Raw genomic sequence first — 16965 nt, 5'->3', positions numbered from 1 at the left:
TGCGTGCCACTGCCGCTTCGCCACCACCTGCTGTCTTCGTCTTGCTTGGGGCCACCACCACGTTGCGAGCGCCGCGCCCGCGTGCGGCCAAGCCGGCCCGCACGGGCACCGCCTCCGCGACCACCCAGCGCCTCCACCTTTGTCTCCTCTGCCCGGCGCGGCCCCAGAACCTCCTCGTTGCGCCGGCCTTTTCTCCCCATCCACTCAACGCCGCCAGGCTGCCTTCAGGCCGCCGCTGTCGCCTTGGCCCGCGCCGTCGTAAGCCTGCCGCATCCTGCTCGGGAGCGCGCGCGCGTGGGAGCCACCGGAGAGGATTGAAAGAGAGGGGAAAAGAGGGTGGTCACCTTCCCCTTCCTCCTCAAGGCGAGCAGATCCAGGTTGGAGTCAAATCGGAAGACGTGGATGCGGCTCCCGGAGCTCCCGGCGTCGAATATGATGACGCACTTGTTGGCATCGACGGGGCCCCACCTCCTGCCGGCGGTGGTGGCGGCGGACTAGGCAGGCGAACACGGCATGAGGAGGAACACGAGGGAGATGAGGGCAAGCGGGGCGAGGATGACGAGTAGCATCCCGCGGTAGCAGTGGTGGCGGTCGGCGAGCGTGTCAGGGCGGGCACTCGGCAGCGCGGAGTAGCGGCACATGTTCTTGGCATCACTGTCGGCGCCCGGGACGAGGAGGTCGGGGGAGGAGGGCGTGCGGTTGCGGATGCGGCCCGGCGGCGACAGCTTGACCGCCTCCTGCTCCATGGGATCCAGGGTGCGCGCTGCTGCTCTGCTCTGCTCCCCGCCGAGCTACTGCTCTGCTCAGCTTCGTGGCTAGCTCCGGCCGCCGTCAGCTGCCTGCCCAGCTCCGGCCACCGCCTGCCTTGTTCTAGCCTTCTCCTTGTAGATGAGAGAGAGAGATAGAGAGAGGACATTTAGGATGACATGTGGGGCCAGACATGGAGGATGACATGTGGGGCCAGACATTAAGGAGATAAGGCACAGGGGCATTTAGGTCCAACCGTGTAAAAAAAGGCCTCCCGTCCACCACGTCAGCACAGCAAGATTCCTTTAGACGGCGCGGTGTCCATAGGCAAATATTCACGATTATGGGATGTCTTCCCTCAAAACTTCACTTTCGCGGTGTCCCTGAGCTAAAACCACACAATTACGATGTCCTGTAGCAAAATTTGCCAAGATCTATACTACTCTTACTTCTCTTCCTGTATTCTTATAACTAGCATCTCATCTATTTTGCTATATTATAGAATAAAGGTAGCAGTAGATTGCTTGCCAGCAAATTTTCAGCCAGCAACAGTAATATTGGAGTGAGTACAGCTTTAGATTAGCTGACTTTTCAAGGAAAATTTCAGCTTTCTTTCAGGCCAACCACTACAACTACTGCTATAAAATGATTTGCCAGCTGAACTGTTCTTGGAACAGGGACATGCTTAACTACACAGACCCCCTCACTCTCAGCTTCAGTGATGTATACTGAGGTTAGTTATATGATAACATCATGGATTAGTTGCTTCAGCAGATGAGACTGAAATGTGGAATTGATGTAGATTATTTGCCCAAAGCACTTTCTTTTGACTTCCTAGGATCCAACAGCTTTTTTAAGAATGGTTTAGGTCAATCCCTTGATGGATAGGTTGAACCTATAAAATAATAATCCACAAGAAGTTACTGTGCATTTACATTTGACTGCCAGCTTGCCCCTCTTTGTATTTTAATCCATTAATTAAGCATTATTTTGGCTGCCAATCCAATGCATACCAAGCATCTGTGTCCACCGTTAGAACGGCCATTCCAGACTATAATCTATCTATTTACTATATTAGATTAAAAGAAACCATCGTGTTCACTTCGGACTCTATAAATCTTCATAAATAGCTCCAGAAAAAAGTATCATGTTTGCTCTAAAGGATATAAATTCTCATATTAATCGAAGAAAAAGAATAAAATGTCTATACGACGGTGGTAGATCCAAACTATATTGATTTAGGTTGATTGATATAATTGTTAAAAAAAATACAATTCTATTTTATCGCCCTTCTGCCGTCCTGTCGCCGCCGAGAGGAAATATGGGGGAGAGGAGGAGTAGGGAAGGAATGAATCACTAGTATGTGGGCCCCACATGATGACTCAGCCGGTTGGACCTTGTCAACAAGCCACGTCAACGAAAATCACCTTTAATAGTTGAGGGGTCAATATATATGACAAATCAAATATATATATTTGAGGGAGTCCAAGTAGACTTATTCCGTGGGGAATTTGACTTACATGCGGCCCATGGTGGTTGGGCCGGAGAGGGATTCTTAGTTGGAATAAGTATTTTTGGTCACTTAATTTATCTCTGAGTCTGAAATTCGTTCTTGAACTGTAAAACCGGATACAATGTATCGTCCAACTTACAAAACCAATACAAACGAGATCCCTCGGTAGTATTACCCCTGTTTTGGCTGACGTGACTTCTTTTACTAGGTCTTCGTCTAACGTGGCATTGAGTTTGATCCCGAGGAAATAAAAGGAGAAAAAAATGAAAACTAAAAAAAAACAAAATATGTGAGACCCATATGTCAATTAAACAAAAAGAAAAAAAATAGTAGGACCCACATGTGAGTGGGTCCCACTTTCTCCACCTCACCCCTCTCTATCTCTATCTTCTCTCTCCATCGGCGAGCGCGCGCAGAGAGGGTTGAGGCGGGAGGCCAGCGAACGGGGCGGGGAGGGAGGAGACGAGGAGGCCGGCGAGGGGAAGACCCTGACAGTGGCGTGGGCCAAGCTGGAGCTCAAGCTGGATCGGATGTCATCCAGTCCATCAGCGGCGGCGCGCGGCTTTGCGGTGTACAGCGTGAGGAGCAAGATGGTCAGCGGTGTCGCCGACGTCGAGTGCTCCGGCGTGCCGTGGTTTGTGCACAGGGTTCTGTTGTACCAACACAGATACGAAAATACGAGATATAATTGTATTTTCAAATGTAGTTGTATAATAGTAAGCCCATTACCATCAGATTAATCCGACCCAAGCCTACTACAAAAATATCAGAGTACTTCCATATACTGTAATTCACAAATGAAGATGTATGTGAAACAAAGATGTACTCCGTTAGGTCGGGAACGGGGTACAATTTTCAGGGCTCTGCCCTGCAAATTTCCAAGGACGAGGACGATGGGGATCGTAAGTTACATGTGGGTGACATGTAAGGCACCTGGGATATGAGTTACCTATATAAAGGTAGCCCATTCCAACAATATAAGCCCATCTAGCCCATTGCAAGTTGTCCATATATAAACTTAACCCTGATTCCTCACTCACTCTGCCCCATCCTCCCTCATCCACTGCCCCATCCTCCCTCATCCAGTCGCTAGGTTCTAGCCACACGTGCAACCCTCAACCAAGCTGCACGCCGCACGCACACAGTACATCTCTCTGCCCCATCCTTCCTCATCCAGTCGCTAGGTTCTAGCTGCACGTGCAACCCTCAACCAAGCCGCACGCCGCACGCACACAGTACATCTCTGGACCAAACCCCACGCAACCACGACAAAGAAGGCCGTTGGTGACTGCTCTTCCGGCGCCATCTCATCTCCGGCGGTCAACACCCCCACACCAAGCCAGATTCCTCCTTCCTCTCACCACGTCAAATCGATGCTTGTTGTTGAGCTGCCTCATCGGTCGTTACCGCGCCACCACGCCGGTCGTCCCCTCATCACCTCGTCTTCCAATATGCGTTGCGCCACCCCCTCCTCCTCCTAGGTATGGTAAATTCTCTTATGCTAACTCTTAATCTCCTCCTCTCCCCCCATAAAAATATGAATGTTTTCACCTATTCACACTCCCACATAAGTAAACATTTAAGTGAGTACTGTTGTTTGCATTGCATTGGTTACCTGACATCATTCATTTTAGATCCAATGGATGCAGCAAAAAATGGTTTTAAATATTTTAGTCACCAGGGAGCTACACAACCCTGAGAGATAATTATGAAAATTACTGTGTTCAGATTAGAACTATATGTAGGTCAATATTAAAAATAATGTACAATACATATATCTTTAAAAAAGTGTAAACTACACATTCTTCTAAATATGTTGGTCAATAAAAATAAATGTGTACTTACATATACCTAAAAAAGTGTATACTACATATATGTCTAAGAATTGCATACTAGACACAAATGTATCAAAGGCAAGAATGGAAGCATGAACTGGAGAGTAAATTTATCTCTCCTAAGTGATTTAAATGTGACCTAAGGTCACCAAGATTGCCGAAGATAGAAGAGAAACTCATTCGTGCAACAATCGTAAGTAGATCATGAGATCAGGAACTCAAAAGAATTACTCATGATTTCAATATGAATATTTATATTCATTTTTAACTATGAATGCTATTTATTACATGTGAGCAGGACATGAATGTATGTAGAGATGGTGAAGCAAAGGAAGACGGTGGGTAACTTGGCTATTGATGGTGATCTTACCTACGAGATCCTCCTCCGGCTGCCGGCCAAGACCGTGCTCCGTTGTGGTGCCATGAGCAAGGCATGGCGCCGCATCACCACCAATCCGACGTTCCTCTCTGACCATGCGCACCACCGCCCGCTGGATGCTCTCCTATACAACTCCTTTGGTAAGGCAGCAGGCAAGATCGACATGGAGCTGGACACCTTGTCAGTCGCTGTTCACCACCATGCGGCGGTGCCCGAGCGGCGATGCCTCGCAAGCTACCCTAGGTACAAGAACCACAAAACAGGGAGGTTGCCTCGCCTCGGGGATCAATGAATAGTATTGCCCCCTTCTGACCTTGTACAATGGCCTCCTCCTTTTTAGGAAGGGCATCGGCCACCACGTCATCTGCAACCCCACGACGCGGCAGTGGGCCGAGCTCCCACGGCTGTCTGGAGGCAGAAACTTAATAGAATGCCACCGAGAGTTCAGGTTCTACTTCTACCTTCAGTACGACGAGTACCACTTGCTTTGCCATTGCACTATGAACCTCGCGGTGTACTACGTGGTCTTCTCAGTCGACGGTGATGAACCCCGATAGCTCGACGTGGAAGCCACTGGGATAGAACTATTTGGTACCAAACCAATACACCAAATCGATGATGGCACCGGCTGCTCTTCATGGCCTCATGCATTGGTTGCATCATCTTGAGGGAAGGCTCACCAACCATATGGTGGCGTTTGACATGGTTGCCGAGACATTCAAGCAAATGATGCCGCCTCTAGTGACCACGAAGTTCTTTGCAAACCTGCTAGCCATGGATAAGTTCCTCATGGCATCAAAGTTCACGGACTTGGGCATGGACCTCTGGGTCTTGGAGGGCTATGGAGTCATGGACGAGAGGTGGGAATTCTGGCACCACGTCGTACTGCCATGGCAGCTAAGTGCAACCCTCAAACATCCACTTCTCATCGAGGGAGGTGATAGCGGCGATGTCATAATGGGGACAACCTATGACTTGGGGTGTACAATGTGAAGAGCAAGACATTCAGGGTTGTCGTCACCGTCAAACCGCCCGATGCCCTTCTCCTGTCACGGAACATGCTCAGGGAGAGCCTAGTGCCACACACTTTCTTCAACAATCAACAACCAAACCCAACCCGCTATGTTACAAAAAAAAAAAACAACCTGCTTGCCATTGTTTAGCTTCCTCTCCTAAAAGATTAGTTTGGAAAGAAATAATATCGTTTAATCTCATACAAATTCGTTGGATGATTCTCCACCAGCTGGGTTGAGGGTGCAATTTAATCTATCAATTTAAATTCCTAGTACATTGTTGTATTTTTTTGTGCCTTTGTAGACTTGCAGTTAAATATTTGAACAAGTTATTATTATGCTAGTATGCTACACTGGAAATACAAAATTTGCTCGTTTATGTTTAGACAAGTTATATGTTTATTGCATTTTCCATGTAATTTTCATAATGCATCAGTCTAATACTCTATCTATTTCTATGTTTCATGCAAATGTGGGCTCCACTTGAGTCCTACTGTATTTTTTTCCTTCTTTATAATGCCACATAAGAGAAAATCATCTTCTATATAGTCTATACTAATCTAGGAGGTATGGTTTTAATAGTGGGAGGATTTACCGTACCTGGTTTTAAAGTTGAGGGATATGAAACTAGATTTGACCTATTCGAGGGAATCAATATGGACTTCTTCAATTTTGCAATGGGTTACTGCCAACCGGGCCTTCTCCCTAGTTAAACCCTAGCCCAATAGATTGGTTGGATACCTCCCAAAACAAAAAAAGATGTAGCTGTACAGATACGGGGAGTAGATATAAATTCTAGACATAAGAGTAAATAAATCTCAATTTATACAAAGTAAATTCTACAAAAATAGGTTTAATCTCGTAGAAACGCATCTAGAGACGATGGAGTCGGCGCGGCGTAACCACGCCGACGATATCGGCGGCGATCTCGTCTACGAGATCCTGATCCGGCTTCCGGCGAAGTCCCTCCTCCGCTCCGGCGCCGTCTGCAAGGCATGGCGCCGCATCACCACCGACCCGGCGTTCCTCTCCGACCACGCGCGCCGCCGCCCGCTCGAGGCCGTCCTCTACTCGAGCAAGATAAACCTGGACGACCCAATGGTCGGCGGCGGCGGCGGAAGCTGGGGTTTCATCGACATCGACCACCACTCCTTCCAAGACGACGAGTACAACTCTATCGTCGACCTGAAGCTGCAACCCCTGCCGATCGCCGGCGACGACCACCGCCGCTCGCCGTCGCCGGTAGGCGAGGGCCAGCTCCGCCGCCTCTCCCGCTTCCCGGAGTACAAGAACCGCCGCCAGCCGGAGGGCCCCCGGTTGAGATACTGGCAGTACGACTACTTCGACGAGGAAGAAGAATACTGCGTCCCGCTCGCCTCCTGCGACGGCCTCCTCCTCCTCAGGAAGAACGCCGGCGACTACGCCATCTGCAACCCGGCGACGCGGCGGTGGGCGCAGCTCCCACCGCCGACGAGGGGCGCCGCCAGGGACGTCTGGTGCACGCGCGAGTCCGGGTTCTACTTCCACCCGCCCTCCGGCGAGTACAGGCTGCTCTGCCACTGCACCGGCACCAGGCGCTCGTACCCGAACACCACGGCGAGCTACTACGTCCTCGCCGCCGGTGGCCCCCGGTGGCGGCGGCTCGGCGTGCGAGCCACCCCGATCAATAGCCCCGCCGTGCCGAGGGACATGAGCTGCACCAAGCTGATGGCGCCGGCCGCCCTCCACGGCCGCCTGCACTGGCTGCCCCACCCGGAGTCCGGCCTCGCCGGCGACGTGGTGGCGTTCGACACGGTGGCCGAGACGTTCACGCGGATGGCGCCGCCGCCGGTGACCAGGAAGACGTCGGCCGATCTGCTCGCCACGGACGGGTGCCTCATGGCGTCGGAGTTCACGGCCTCGTCGTCCGTGGATCTCTGGGTCTTGGACGGCTACCACGGCGGCGGCGCCATGGATGAGGAGAGGTGTTGTTGGCAGCTGCGGCACCGTGTCGTGATGCCATGGGAGGCAACCATATCCGTACCTCGGCTCGTGGCTGGCGGCGACGACGGGGACGTCATCCTGGCCGTCGACGGCGGCGGCCTCGGGGTGTACAACGTGAGGAGCGAGACGGTCGTCGGTGTCGCCGGCGTCGAGGGCTTGCCGTGGTTTGTGCACAGGGAGAGCCTAGTGCGGCATGCCTTCTTCAATGATCGGGCACTCAATTGCTTGCCTCTATTCCGCTTGACTTCTTCTTGAAAGTTAAACCCAATTAACCCCTCTTTCTATTTAGTGTTGTCGTTTACATCATCTTCACTTCTTAATTACTGTCATCTAATTTAGGTACCCTATATATCTATACAAAGTTTATCCTCACATCACCTCAATTGTTTCTCACCATTAGATGATTATCTATGGTACGAATTATACTATGAGTAACATAAGTCCCAATGACTGGGTCTGCGTGTATGGGGAGGAGAGATGAAGAGTGAGAAGAGTCGCGGTCCTTTCACGGCGTGCGGTTGCCGGCGGTGAGTGGCGGCCGGTGGCCGACGGCGACGAGCTCGGCGGCCGGCGGTGTGCCCGGCAGAGCGTTGTTTGGTCACGAAGTTGCAGGGAGCTGTTGCTCAGTTTGGTAGTAAACTAGCCCGATGAAAGCTAAGGTGGTCGGAGGCAAGGGTGCTGGTGGTGGTCGACGGTTAACTTTAGCCCCAAGAGCTAGTGCAAATCTATGGTCACAGCCGGCTGTTTCAAAGGAAACCTAGGGAGTTGCGCAGGGAGAGGAAGAGGATGAAAGGAACTGGTGGCCGGAGGTGTTGGCAGAAACGCCATGCCGCACTTCGCCGGAAGTTTCGACTTGGGATAAGAAGGGGTGTTCTAGAGGCGGGTTTTCTGCTCCGACAAAATGCTATGCTGTCGAACCGTTGTGTGTGCCCAAGCCTCATACGCTAGGGTCACGCTTCTGGGCTCTGGGTGATGAGAGCTCGGAGGATGAAGTTGACCGTGAGGAGCGTCGATCAGAGGAGGAGGTGCAGGGTGGTTTGGTGCTGCCGGAAGAGAGCTTCGTCAAGAAGGCCATCGATCAAGGCTTCACCGTGGATGAAATACTCAAGGCGGGTGAACATTTACTTTGTATGAGTTCGTCGCCAAAGGTAAGTTCGTGCTCCATGAATTCTGGTTTCGCCGGCAACAGAAAACTGGCAAAGAAAATGGTTGAAAAGGTGGTGAATCAAAAAACAACTACCTGTAAACCTTGGAAAGGGCCGTTACCAAAGGCTAGGGTTCACAGCCTTTAACCTTTGGGGACGTCATAGGAGTTGCTTTGAAAAAAAAGAAATGAGCGTCTGTGGCTTCGCCGGCGAGGTTCACGACAGTAAACGGTGTTAATTCGCCAGTTGCTGCGGAGAACCTTGATAAGGCCAACAAATCTCTTGCCTCTATGAGGCTTCCTGTTGCGCATACATGCAGCATAATGGAGAAGGCTGCAGCGGCGCCGCCGCCGCTGCCGGCGGCGGCGGTGAGGTCTAGTTTGGACGACAATGCTAAGACATTGAAGTTTCTGATGAACCTCGACAAAAGAGAAAAAGAAGGAAGGATATTTTTGATGAGTCCAGGGGACAGTGCACATCGGATATCGAGGCGTCAAAGCGGTCGGTCGAGTTATTGTTGAAGGGCGGCAGTGAACATAAATTTGTTTCGTTTGGAGTAAGGTCAAATTTGGTCCAATTCAAATGTTGCCAAGGACTGGGCCGACTACTCTCGCGTGCGGGCCGACATATGTGGGCTATAGAGGGAGCAACTTGGCAAAAACGAAGCGACGTGACTGTAGGGCTTCGCACCACACAGTTAGTGCAGACCTCTCAAACTCGCGAGCGCAAGCAATCGGTAGGCGAACTGAGTGGCGGCGCCCAGGGAGAGCGAAGCAGGCGAGAAGTCACCATGGCATGGAGAGGTGAAGGCAGCGGTCGCTCGGATGGCCGTGGTAGGGAGAGGGGAGATGGCTTCTAGGAGGAGGAAGAAGAGTTTTTTGGTGCAAGGTTTGATGCTGGCCGGCTAGGTTTTGAGCCGGGAAATGGTTTTGGGCAGCAGGGAAATCATGGTTGGGGGCAGCAAAGGAGTGGTTTCAGGCCAAGGGGATCACGTAGCTTTGGTCCACGCCGAGGAGGTTTTGCCGGCCAACCCGGAAGGGGAGGCTGGGAAAACAATCGCTTCTCGACGAAGCGCTTTGGTGAGAGGCCATTGTTGAAGAATGAGGGCAGGCCAGGAGGAGGAATTAACAAGACAGGAGGTGGTTCTGAATTTGCAGCTAAGGGGGAGGTTGGTGGAGGAGTTTCAGGGGGAGGCGGTGGTGCAAGTGCTGGGAAAGGGAAGGTGAAGGTGGGTGATATGGAGGTAGTGGTGAACCAGATGGATGGGGCTGCGGTGGTGACGGACGATCCGGAGACAAATTCAGAATTGGCTATCTTGGATTGTGATCCATCTTTGTTTGCTGATCAACATGTTCGTGAGGACATTAGCAAAACTCAAGCAAAGTTGAAGGTGTGTTCTAGGTGTACTCAGAAGGGGCACGTGGCTGCAGATTGTTCGTCGGAGTTATATTGCGATATTTGTGATAGTGTTGAGCATGTCAATCATCGTTGCCCAGTGTTGAAGCAATCAAGACCTGTTGATTGCTTCAGTGGATGGGTTAGTATTTTATCACATTCCTCACCCACCTCTACAAAAAAAGTAAGAAAGGCTCCAAGACAGCTTTGGTCAGAATTGAGGGGGGCTGCCTAACTAAAGAGAAGGTAGTATCACAACTTCAGAGAATTATTTCGACGAAATGGAAATGGGAGCCAGTTGAACACGAAGAGAATTCTTTTGTTGTTCCTTTCCCATCAAAGATAGAGCTACAACGAGCTATTGTGTATGGCGGGGCAGATGTGAAAGAAAATGGAGTTCTTACAGGGGCTCGTCTGAAGTTCGAGGAGTGGAATGAGAAGGAGGAGGGGTTTCTGCTGCCAAAGGTGTGGGTACGGGTTTTTGGACTGAGAAAGAAACTAAGGGAGTACCTTAATCTTTGGGCGGTTGGTTCTCTTTTAGGCGCCACTCAAACTGTGGACATGAAAATGACGAGAAAGAATGATTTTGGAAGGATCTTTGTGGCTGTTTTAAACCCGAGGATTATCCCAAAAAATTTGGATGTAGTGATTGGCGATCATTTTTTTGAGCTGGAAATCGAGGTTGAAAAGATGTGTTTTGATGAGAATGGGGAGGAGGTAGAAATAGAACAAGATGATAGAGATGGTGATGGTTTTGAGGAAAATAAGGAAGATAAGCATGATGGTGATGGGAGGGATGGAAGAGTAACTAAAAGAGCAAAAAATGATGACATGCTAGTGGATGGAAAGGAGAATGGTACAGCAGAAGGAAAGGATGATGTAGCCTTGAATGGGAACCAATGTCAGCACAAGATGAAAGAAAGTGAGATCTCGGCTATAGCTTCAGGAATTTTGGATGTTGCGGTTGGCAAAGTGATGAATGAGGTTTGTGATATGGTGATGGAGGAGACAGAGCAGCCAATAGAGGAGGAGGAGGAGTTGCCTCTTGATTCAAACCTGGGAGATGAGGAGAAAGGAGAGCAAGAGCAAGAGCAGGAACAAGAGGAGTTAACGTTAGTAGAGAATAATATAGAAGAGGCTTTCAACGAGAGGGTGGCTCGAGCAGCAAACATTAAGGAGACAGTTATGACACCGAAACGTTCTAGTGCAAGGCTGGGTTGCAACAGTGGAGTGCACTCTGTGGAAAAGGCAAAAAAAAAGGAAGGCATGGAAGAATTTAGAGCTGCAACAAGGTAACGAAGTTAATTCGTTTTTGTCTTTTTCTAATTCCTCCATTACTTCTAGTTTACAAAATTTAGGAGTTCTTCTAGGTGCCTCTAGTGATGAAATTACAGATTCAGTTTGTAACCTTAAAAAGACAGAGGTTGAAAGGATTAATAGTAGTTTAAGTCTAGTAAGGGATAATTTAGACAAGTTGGATGATGGGAACAGTTCAGAGGAGGAAGATGATTTGAATAATCTTGTCCTTGGTCACTTATGTGGTGATCTGATGGATGAGGTTATGGATGAGGAAACTAGTCACCTAAGTTGACTCTAAAAAGGTTCTTAAAGCTTATAAGTCAAAATCAAGAAGTAAGGAGCAGGGAATTAGGATTGCTGGGCTTAATAAAAAATGTTTAACATGAAAGGGATCTTTTGGAATAGCAGAGGTCTTAGGGACTTGGCTAAATTCAGATTTCTTTCGGACATAACCAAGGAGTAAAAGCTAGACTTTATTGCTCTCTTGGAGACATGCAAAAGTGATTTTTCAAATGCATGCCTTAAGAACATTTGTGGAGGTAAAGACTTTTTGTGGCATTGGACTAGACCAAAAGGGAGATCTGGGGGTATTCTTTTGGGAGTAAATTTGGAATTTTTTGACGTTTCTAGTATTGATGAAGGAGACTTCTATGTAAAGTTTCATGTGCGGAATAAGGAAAATGCCTTCCAATGGATCCTTGTAGCAGTTTACGGGGCTGCACAAGAGTATAAGGAGGCTTTCCTTACTGAACTCGTCAGATCTTGTAGAAAAGAGTCTTTGCCGATTCTAATTGGAGGGGATTTCAATATAATTCGAAACCCTAGTGAGAAAAACAATGACAAGTATAGTGATAAGTGGCCTTTCTTGTTTAACGCTGTCATATATAGCTTAGACTTGAGAGAGCTGGAGCTCACTGGTCGTAAATTTACATGGGCGAATGCTCTACAAAATCAAACTTTTGAGAAGTTGGATAGGGTGCTTATGAGCACGGATTGGGAAGTGAAATTCCCGTTAGCAATGGTCAGAGCCCTGAATAGAGAATTGTCAGATCATACACCTTTATTGCTTGATGCGGGAACTGGAACACATGCAAATAAACAACCCTTGTTCAAGTTTGAGCTTGGATGGTTGTTAAGGGACGGTTTTTATGATCTAGTGGCAAATGTATGGGAAAAGGAAGCTAAAGGTTCAACAGGGATGGAAAGATGGCAAAATAAGATACGCAGATTGTGGCAATTTTTAAGAGGATGGGCAAAAAATATTAATGGTGCATATAAAAAAGAGAAAGTTAGATTAATAGAAAAGGCTGATGAGCCAGATAAAAAAGCTGAGGTCCAAATACTGACTAAGCAGGAGTTGGATCTTAAGAATTTTTTGAAAAATAGACTAGCGCATTTGCTAAGAGAGGAAGAGATCAAATGGTACCAAAGGGCGAAAACTAGGCGCATAATGGAAGGGGATAGAAATACAAAGTATTATCATATGATAGCTAATGGTAAACACAGGAAGACAAAAATTTTCCAATTAGAACAAGAGGAAGGAGTAATTAAAGGTGATGTGCAATTAAAAAAGTACATTACTAATTATTACAAAGACCTTTTCGGATCACCGAAGGAAAATATTTTTTCCATGAATGAGTCTGAAAAGGAAGACATTCCGCAGGTCTCATACGAGGAGAATGAATTGCTAACTAAAAGTTTCTCAGAAGAAGAAGTAAAACATTCTATCCTTCATATGGAACATAATAAGGCTCCCGGGCCTGATGGCTTTCCAGCGGAGTTCTATCAAGTGTTCTGGGAGGTAATTAAGAATGACCTTATGGCCATTTTTAGAGATTTTTATGATGGAAAGTTGCCGCTTCATAGTTTGAACTTTGGTATCATTAGTTTATTGCCAAAACAAAAGGAAGCTAATCGAATTGAACAATATAGACCTATTTGTCTTTTGAATGTTAGCTTTAAGATCTTTACAAAAGTAATGGCCAATAGAATAGCTCTAGTAGCTCAAAAGGTCATTCGTCCCTCACAAACGACCTTCTTACCTGGAAGGAATATTATGGAGGGAGTAGTAATCCTACATGAGACAATTCACGAGATGCATAGGAAAAGAAAGGATGGAGTTATTTTGAAATTGGACTTTGAAAAAGCTTATGATAAGGTGGATTGGGGGTTCTTGCAATAAGCTTTAAGGATGAAAGGATTTTCACCAATGTGGTGCAAGTGGATTGATCAAATTGTGAAAGGAGGGAGTGTGGCTGTGAAAGTCAATGATGATATAGGAAATTTCTTTCAAACAAAAAAAGGTTTAAGGCAGGGAGACCCACTTTCACCAATTCTTTTTAACCTAGTGGCAGATATGTTAGCAATTTTAATTCAGAGAGCGAATGACCAAGGAAAGTTTGAAGGGGTAATACCTCACCTAATTGACAACGGGCTCTCAATTTTGCAATATGCTGATGACACTATTCTTTTTATGGAACATGATTTAGAAGCCGCAAAAAATCTCAAACTTGTGCTTAGTACATTTGAGAAACTTTCAGGCTTGAAAATCAATTTTCATAAAAGCGAATTGTTTTGTTATGGCAAGGCAAAAGAAGTAGAGAAGGAGTATGTCACATTATTTGGATGTGGCAAAGGAAATTACCCTTTCAAATATTTAGGGATTCTAATGCATCACAAGAAATTGTCGAATAAAGATTGGCAGAGGATAGAGGAAAGATTCCAAAAGAAATTGAGTAGTTAGAAAGGGAAATTCCTTTCGGTGGGAGGAAGATTGGTGTTAATTAACTCTGTGTTGACCAGTTTAGCCATGTTTATGTTGTCCTTCTTCGAGGTACCTAAAGGTATCCTCAAGAAGCTAGATTATTATAGATCTAGATTTTTTTGGCAAAGTGATGACCATAAAAAAAATACAGACTGGCTAAATGGAGTGTTGTGTGTAGACCTAAGGAGTGTGGGGGCCTTGGAATAAATAACTTAGAACTGGAAAACAAGTGTTTGCTTAGTAAATGGGTGTATAAGCTCATTAATGAAGAGGGAGTTTGGCAGAACTTACTTAGGAAGAAGTATTTGGCTAAGAAATGTATTACCCAAGTTGATAAGCAACCGGGGGACTCTCATTTCTGGTCAGGGCTTATGGCTGTTAAGGAGTCCTTCTTCTCGTGTGGATCCTTTGAGGTTCACAATGGTACTCAGTTGAGGTTTTTGGAGGATTGTTGGGTTGGTGCCACATCTTTTGATAAGCTATATCCATCACTTTATAATATAGTTAGGAAGAAAAATGTTGTTGTTGCTGATGTGTTAAACACAGAGCCTCTTAATGTCTCTTTTAGGAGGGCCATCGTAGGGGATAATCTAGTGGCTTGGCATGACCTAGTGTCGAAAGTTGTGTCAGTTAACCTTTTAGAGCAAAATAATGTTTTTAGATGGAGAGCTAATAAAAATGGAATCTTCACTGTAAATTCTATGTATAATGCTCTCATGTATTGTGATGTAGTTCCAAGGAGGACTTTCATTTGGAACCTTAGTATTCCTTTGAAAATTAAGATTTTCCTATGGTACTTATGGAGAGGGATTACTCTAACCAAAGACAATCTTGCAAAAAGGAAGTAGAAGGGTAGCATTAAATGTTGCTTTTGTAATTCTAATGAAACAATACAACACCTCTTTTTTGATTGTCATTTGGTAAGATCTGTTTGGAACGCCGTTTTTATAACCTTTGGGATTCGACCACCCACTAGTGTTGCTAATATGTTTGGTAGTTGGTTAAATGGTGTTCAACCTAGACTAAAATATCAAATTTTTGTGGGCATCACGGCTTTGTGTTCGGCAGTTTGGTTAAATAGAAATGATGTGGTCTTTAATGGCTCCAAAACTAATTCCTTTTTGCAGGTGATCTTCAAGGGGACTTATTGGGCACAACAGTGGTCTTTGTTGCTTAAGGAAGAGGATGGCCACAAATTGAATGAATATTGCAAGATGTTGGAGGCAAGGGTCATGGAGTTGTATGCAAAATATGGGTGGAACCTTAGAAGGAGATTGGAGTAGTAGTGTTTCTCTTTTCTCTTTTAAGTGTTGTCACTTTGGTACTTTTTTTATTCTTTTTGTAAGGAATTCGAGTCTAAATACTCTTGTATGACGTTGGGTTGTGTACGTCCATTGTGGATGTAGAGGCCAGATTTTAATCCATTTTCTAAAAAAAAAAGTCCCAATGACTACCAAATTATACTAGTATAAAACTCTTTTCACCTCTTAAGCATTATTCTAGTTATATGAAATTACTATTTGATTTCTTGATTATGTAATATGGTTGCAGAATTTTTTTTACTCGCCTTTGAACATAATGTTAATAGCATTCTTACTAGAGAAATTATTGGTGGTTTATAGTTCTAATATGGCCAATTACTCTTGTTAGAAAAAATACGGCTAATTATAGTAAAAAAAATATAAATACTATAAGTCAATTATATGGGTACGGGTACCTATTACCCGCATGGGTGTGGGTATGAAGACGATTTTGTACCCGCGACAGCTGTTGGTATTTAAGCGGGAATATTTAGCCATCACGGGCATGGGTATGGGGCAAGGGAACCCGATGAGTATGTACCCGTTGACATCTCTATCCGTGATGATCTCGTCTACGAGATGTTCCTCTGCTTGCCAGCCAAGTCCCTCCTCCGTTTCAACACCATATGTAACGCATGGCACCGCATCACAACTGATCTGACGTTCATCTTTGACCATCCACATCACCACCCGCTCAAGTCCTCAAGTAGTCCATCTCAAGAGATCGATATGGATTTGGACGCCCTGTTGGTCACCATCCATCACCAGGCGCCAACATATAAGCGATGACCCATTTGCACGCTTCCCCAAGTACAAGAATCATGAAGCGGTCACCAAGCACGAGCATTATTGTTTCCCCGTTGGGTCGGGAACATGGTAGAATTCTCAGAGTGGAGCCCAGCAAATTTCTAGGAATGGGGACGCGGGGATTGTAAGTTATCTACGGGTGACATGTAGAATTAGATGGGATGTGAGTTACCTGTAAAGGTAGCCCACTCCAAAAATATAAGCCCATCTAGCCCATTGCAAGTTGTCCATATATAAACTACTTAACCCTAATTCCTCACTCCCTCTCCCCCATCCTCCCTCATCCAGCCGCTAGGCCATAGCCCCCGCCGCCGCACGCGCAACCCTCGGCCACGCCGCGCGCCGCACGCACATAGCACATCTCTAGCCCAGCCCCTACGCAGCCGCGGCAAAGAAGGCCGTTGGTGACTGCTCGCTCCTCCGTGCCGTCTCATCTCCGGCGGTCAACACCCTCATACCATGCTGGATTCATCTTTCCTCTCACCACGTTAAATCGCTGCCTGTTGCTGAGCCGCCTCGTTGTCATTGACTCTTCGCCACGCCGTATCATCGGCCGTCACCGGGCCACCGCGTCGGTTGTCCCCTCATCGCCTCATCTCCCAATACGTGTTGCGCCACCACCTCCTCCTCCCACTGCTCTCCTCCTCCTAGGTATGGTAAATTTTCTTAAGTTAACTCTTAATCTCCTCCTCTCCACCCATAAAGAATATGTATGTTTTCACCTATTCACAATCCCACATAAGTAGACATTTAAGTAGAAGTACTGTTTGTTTACATTGCATTG

General features: G+C 46.8%; 1 protein-coding gene and 2 pseudogenes across 1 annotated transcript; all 3 read left to right on the top strand.

Annotated features, from left to right (window-relative positions):
- The first annotated feature begins 4412 nt into the window (after positions 1–4412).
- On the top strand, positions 4413–5650 carry LOC127778469 (uncharacterized; annotated as a pseudogene).
- A 685-nt stretch (positions 5651–6335) lies between these two features.
- Positions 6336–7780, top strand: LOC127780342 (uncharacterized). The gene has a single exon (XM_052307238.1). The coding sequence runs from the start codon at positions 6370–6372 to the stop codon at positions 7723–7725; it is 1356 nt and encodes a 451-aa protein (XP_052163198.1). The 5' UTR covers positions 6336–6369; the 3' UTR covers positions 7726–7780.
- A 516-nt stretch (positions 7781–8296) lies between these two features.
- On the top strand, positions 8297–15356 carry LOC127780341 (uncharacterized; annotated as a pseudogene).
- Positions 15357–16965: the final 1609 nt, after the last annotated feature.

This window comes from Oryza glaberrima, chromosome 7, assembly GCF_000147395.1.
Source record: "Oryza glaberrima chromosome 7, OglaRS2, whole genome shotgun sequence".
Taxonomy (NCBI): Eukaryota; Viridiplantae; Streptophyta; class Magnoliopsida; order Poales; family Poaceae; genus Oryza; species Oryza glaberrima.
The sequence above is the reverse complement of the archived record's forward strand: the minus strand, read 5'-3'. Positions and strand labels throughout refer to the sequence as shown.

Coding starts and splice junctions, on each gene's coding strand:
- LOC127780342 (XM_052307238.1), top strand. CDS start 6,370: ATGGAGTCGGCGCGGCGTAACCACGCCGACGATATCGGCGGCGATCTC.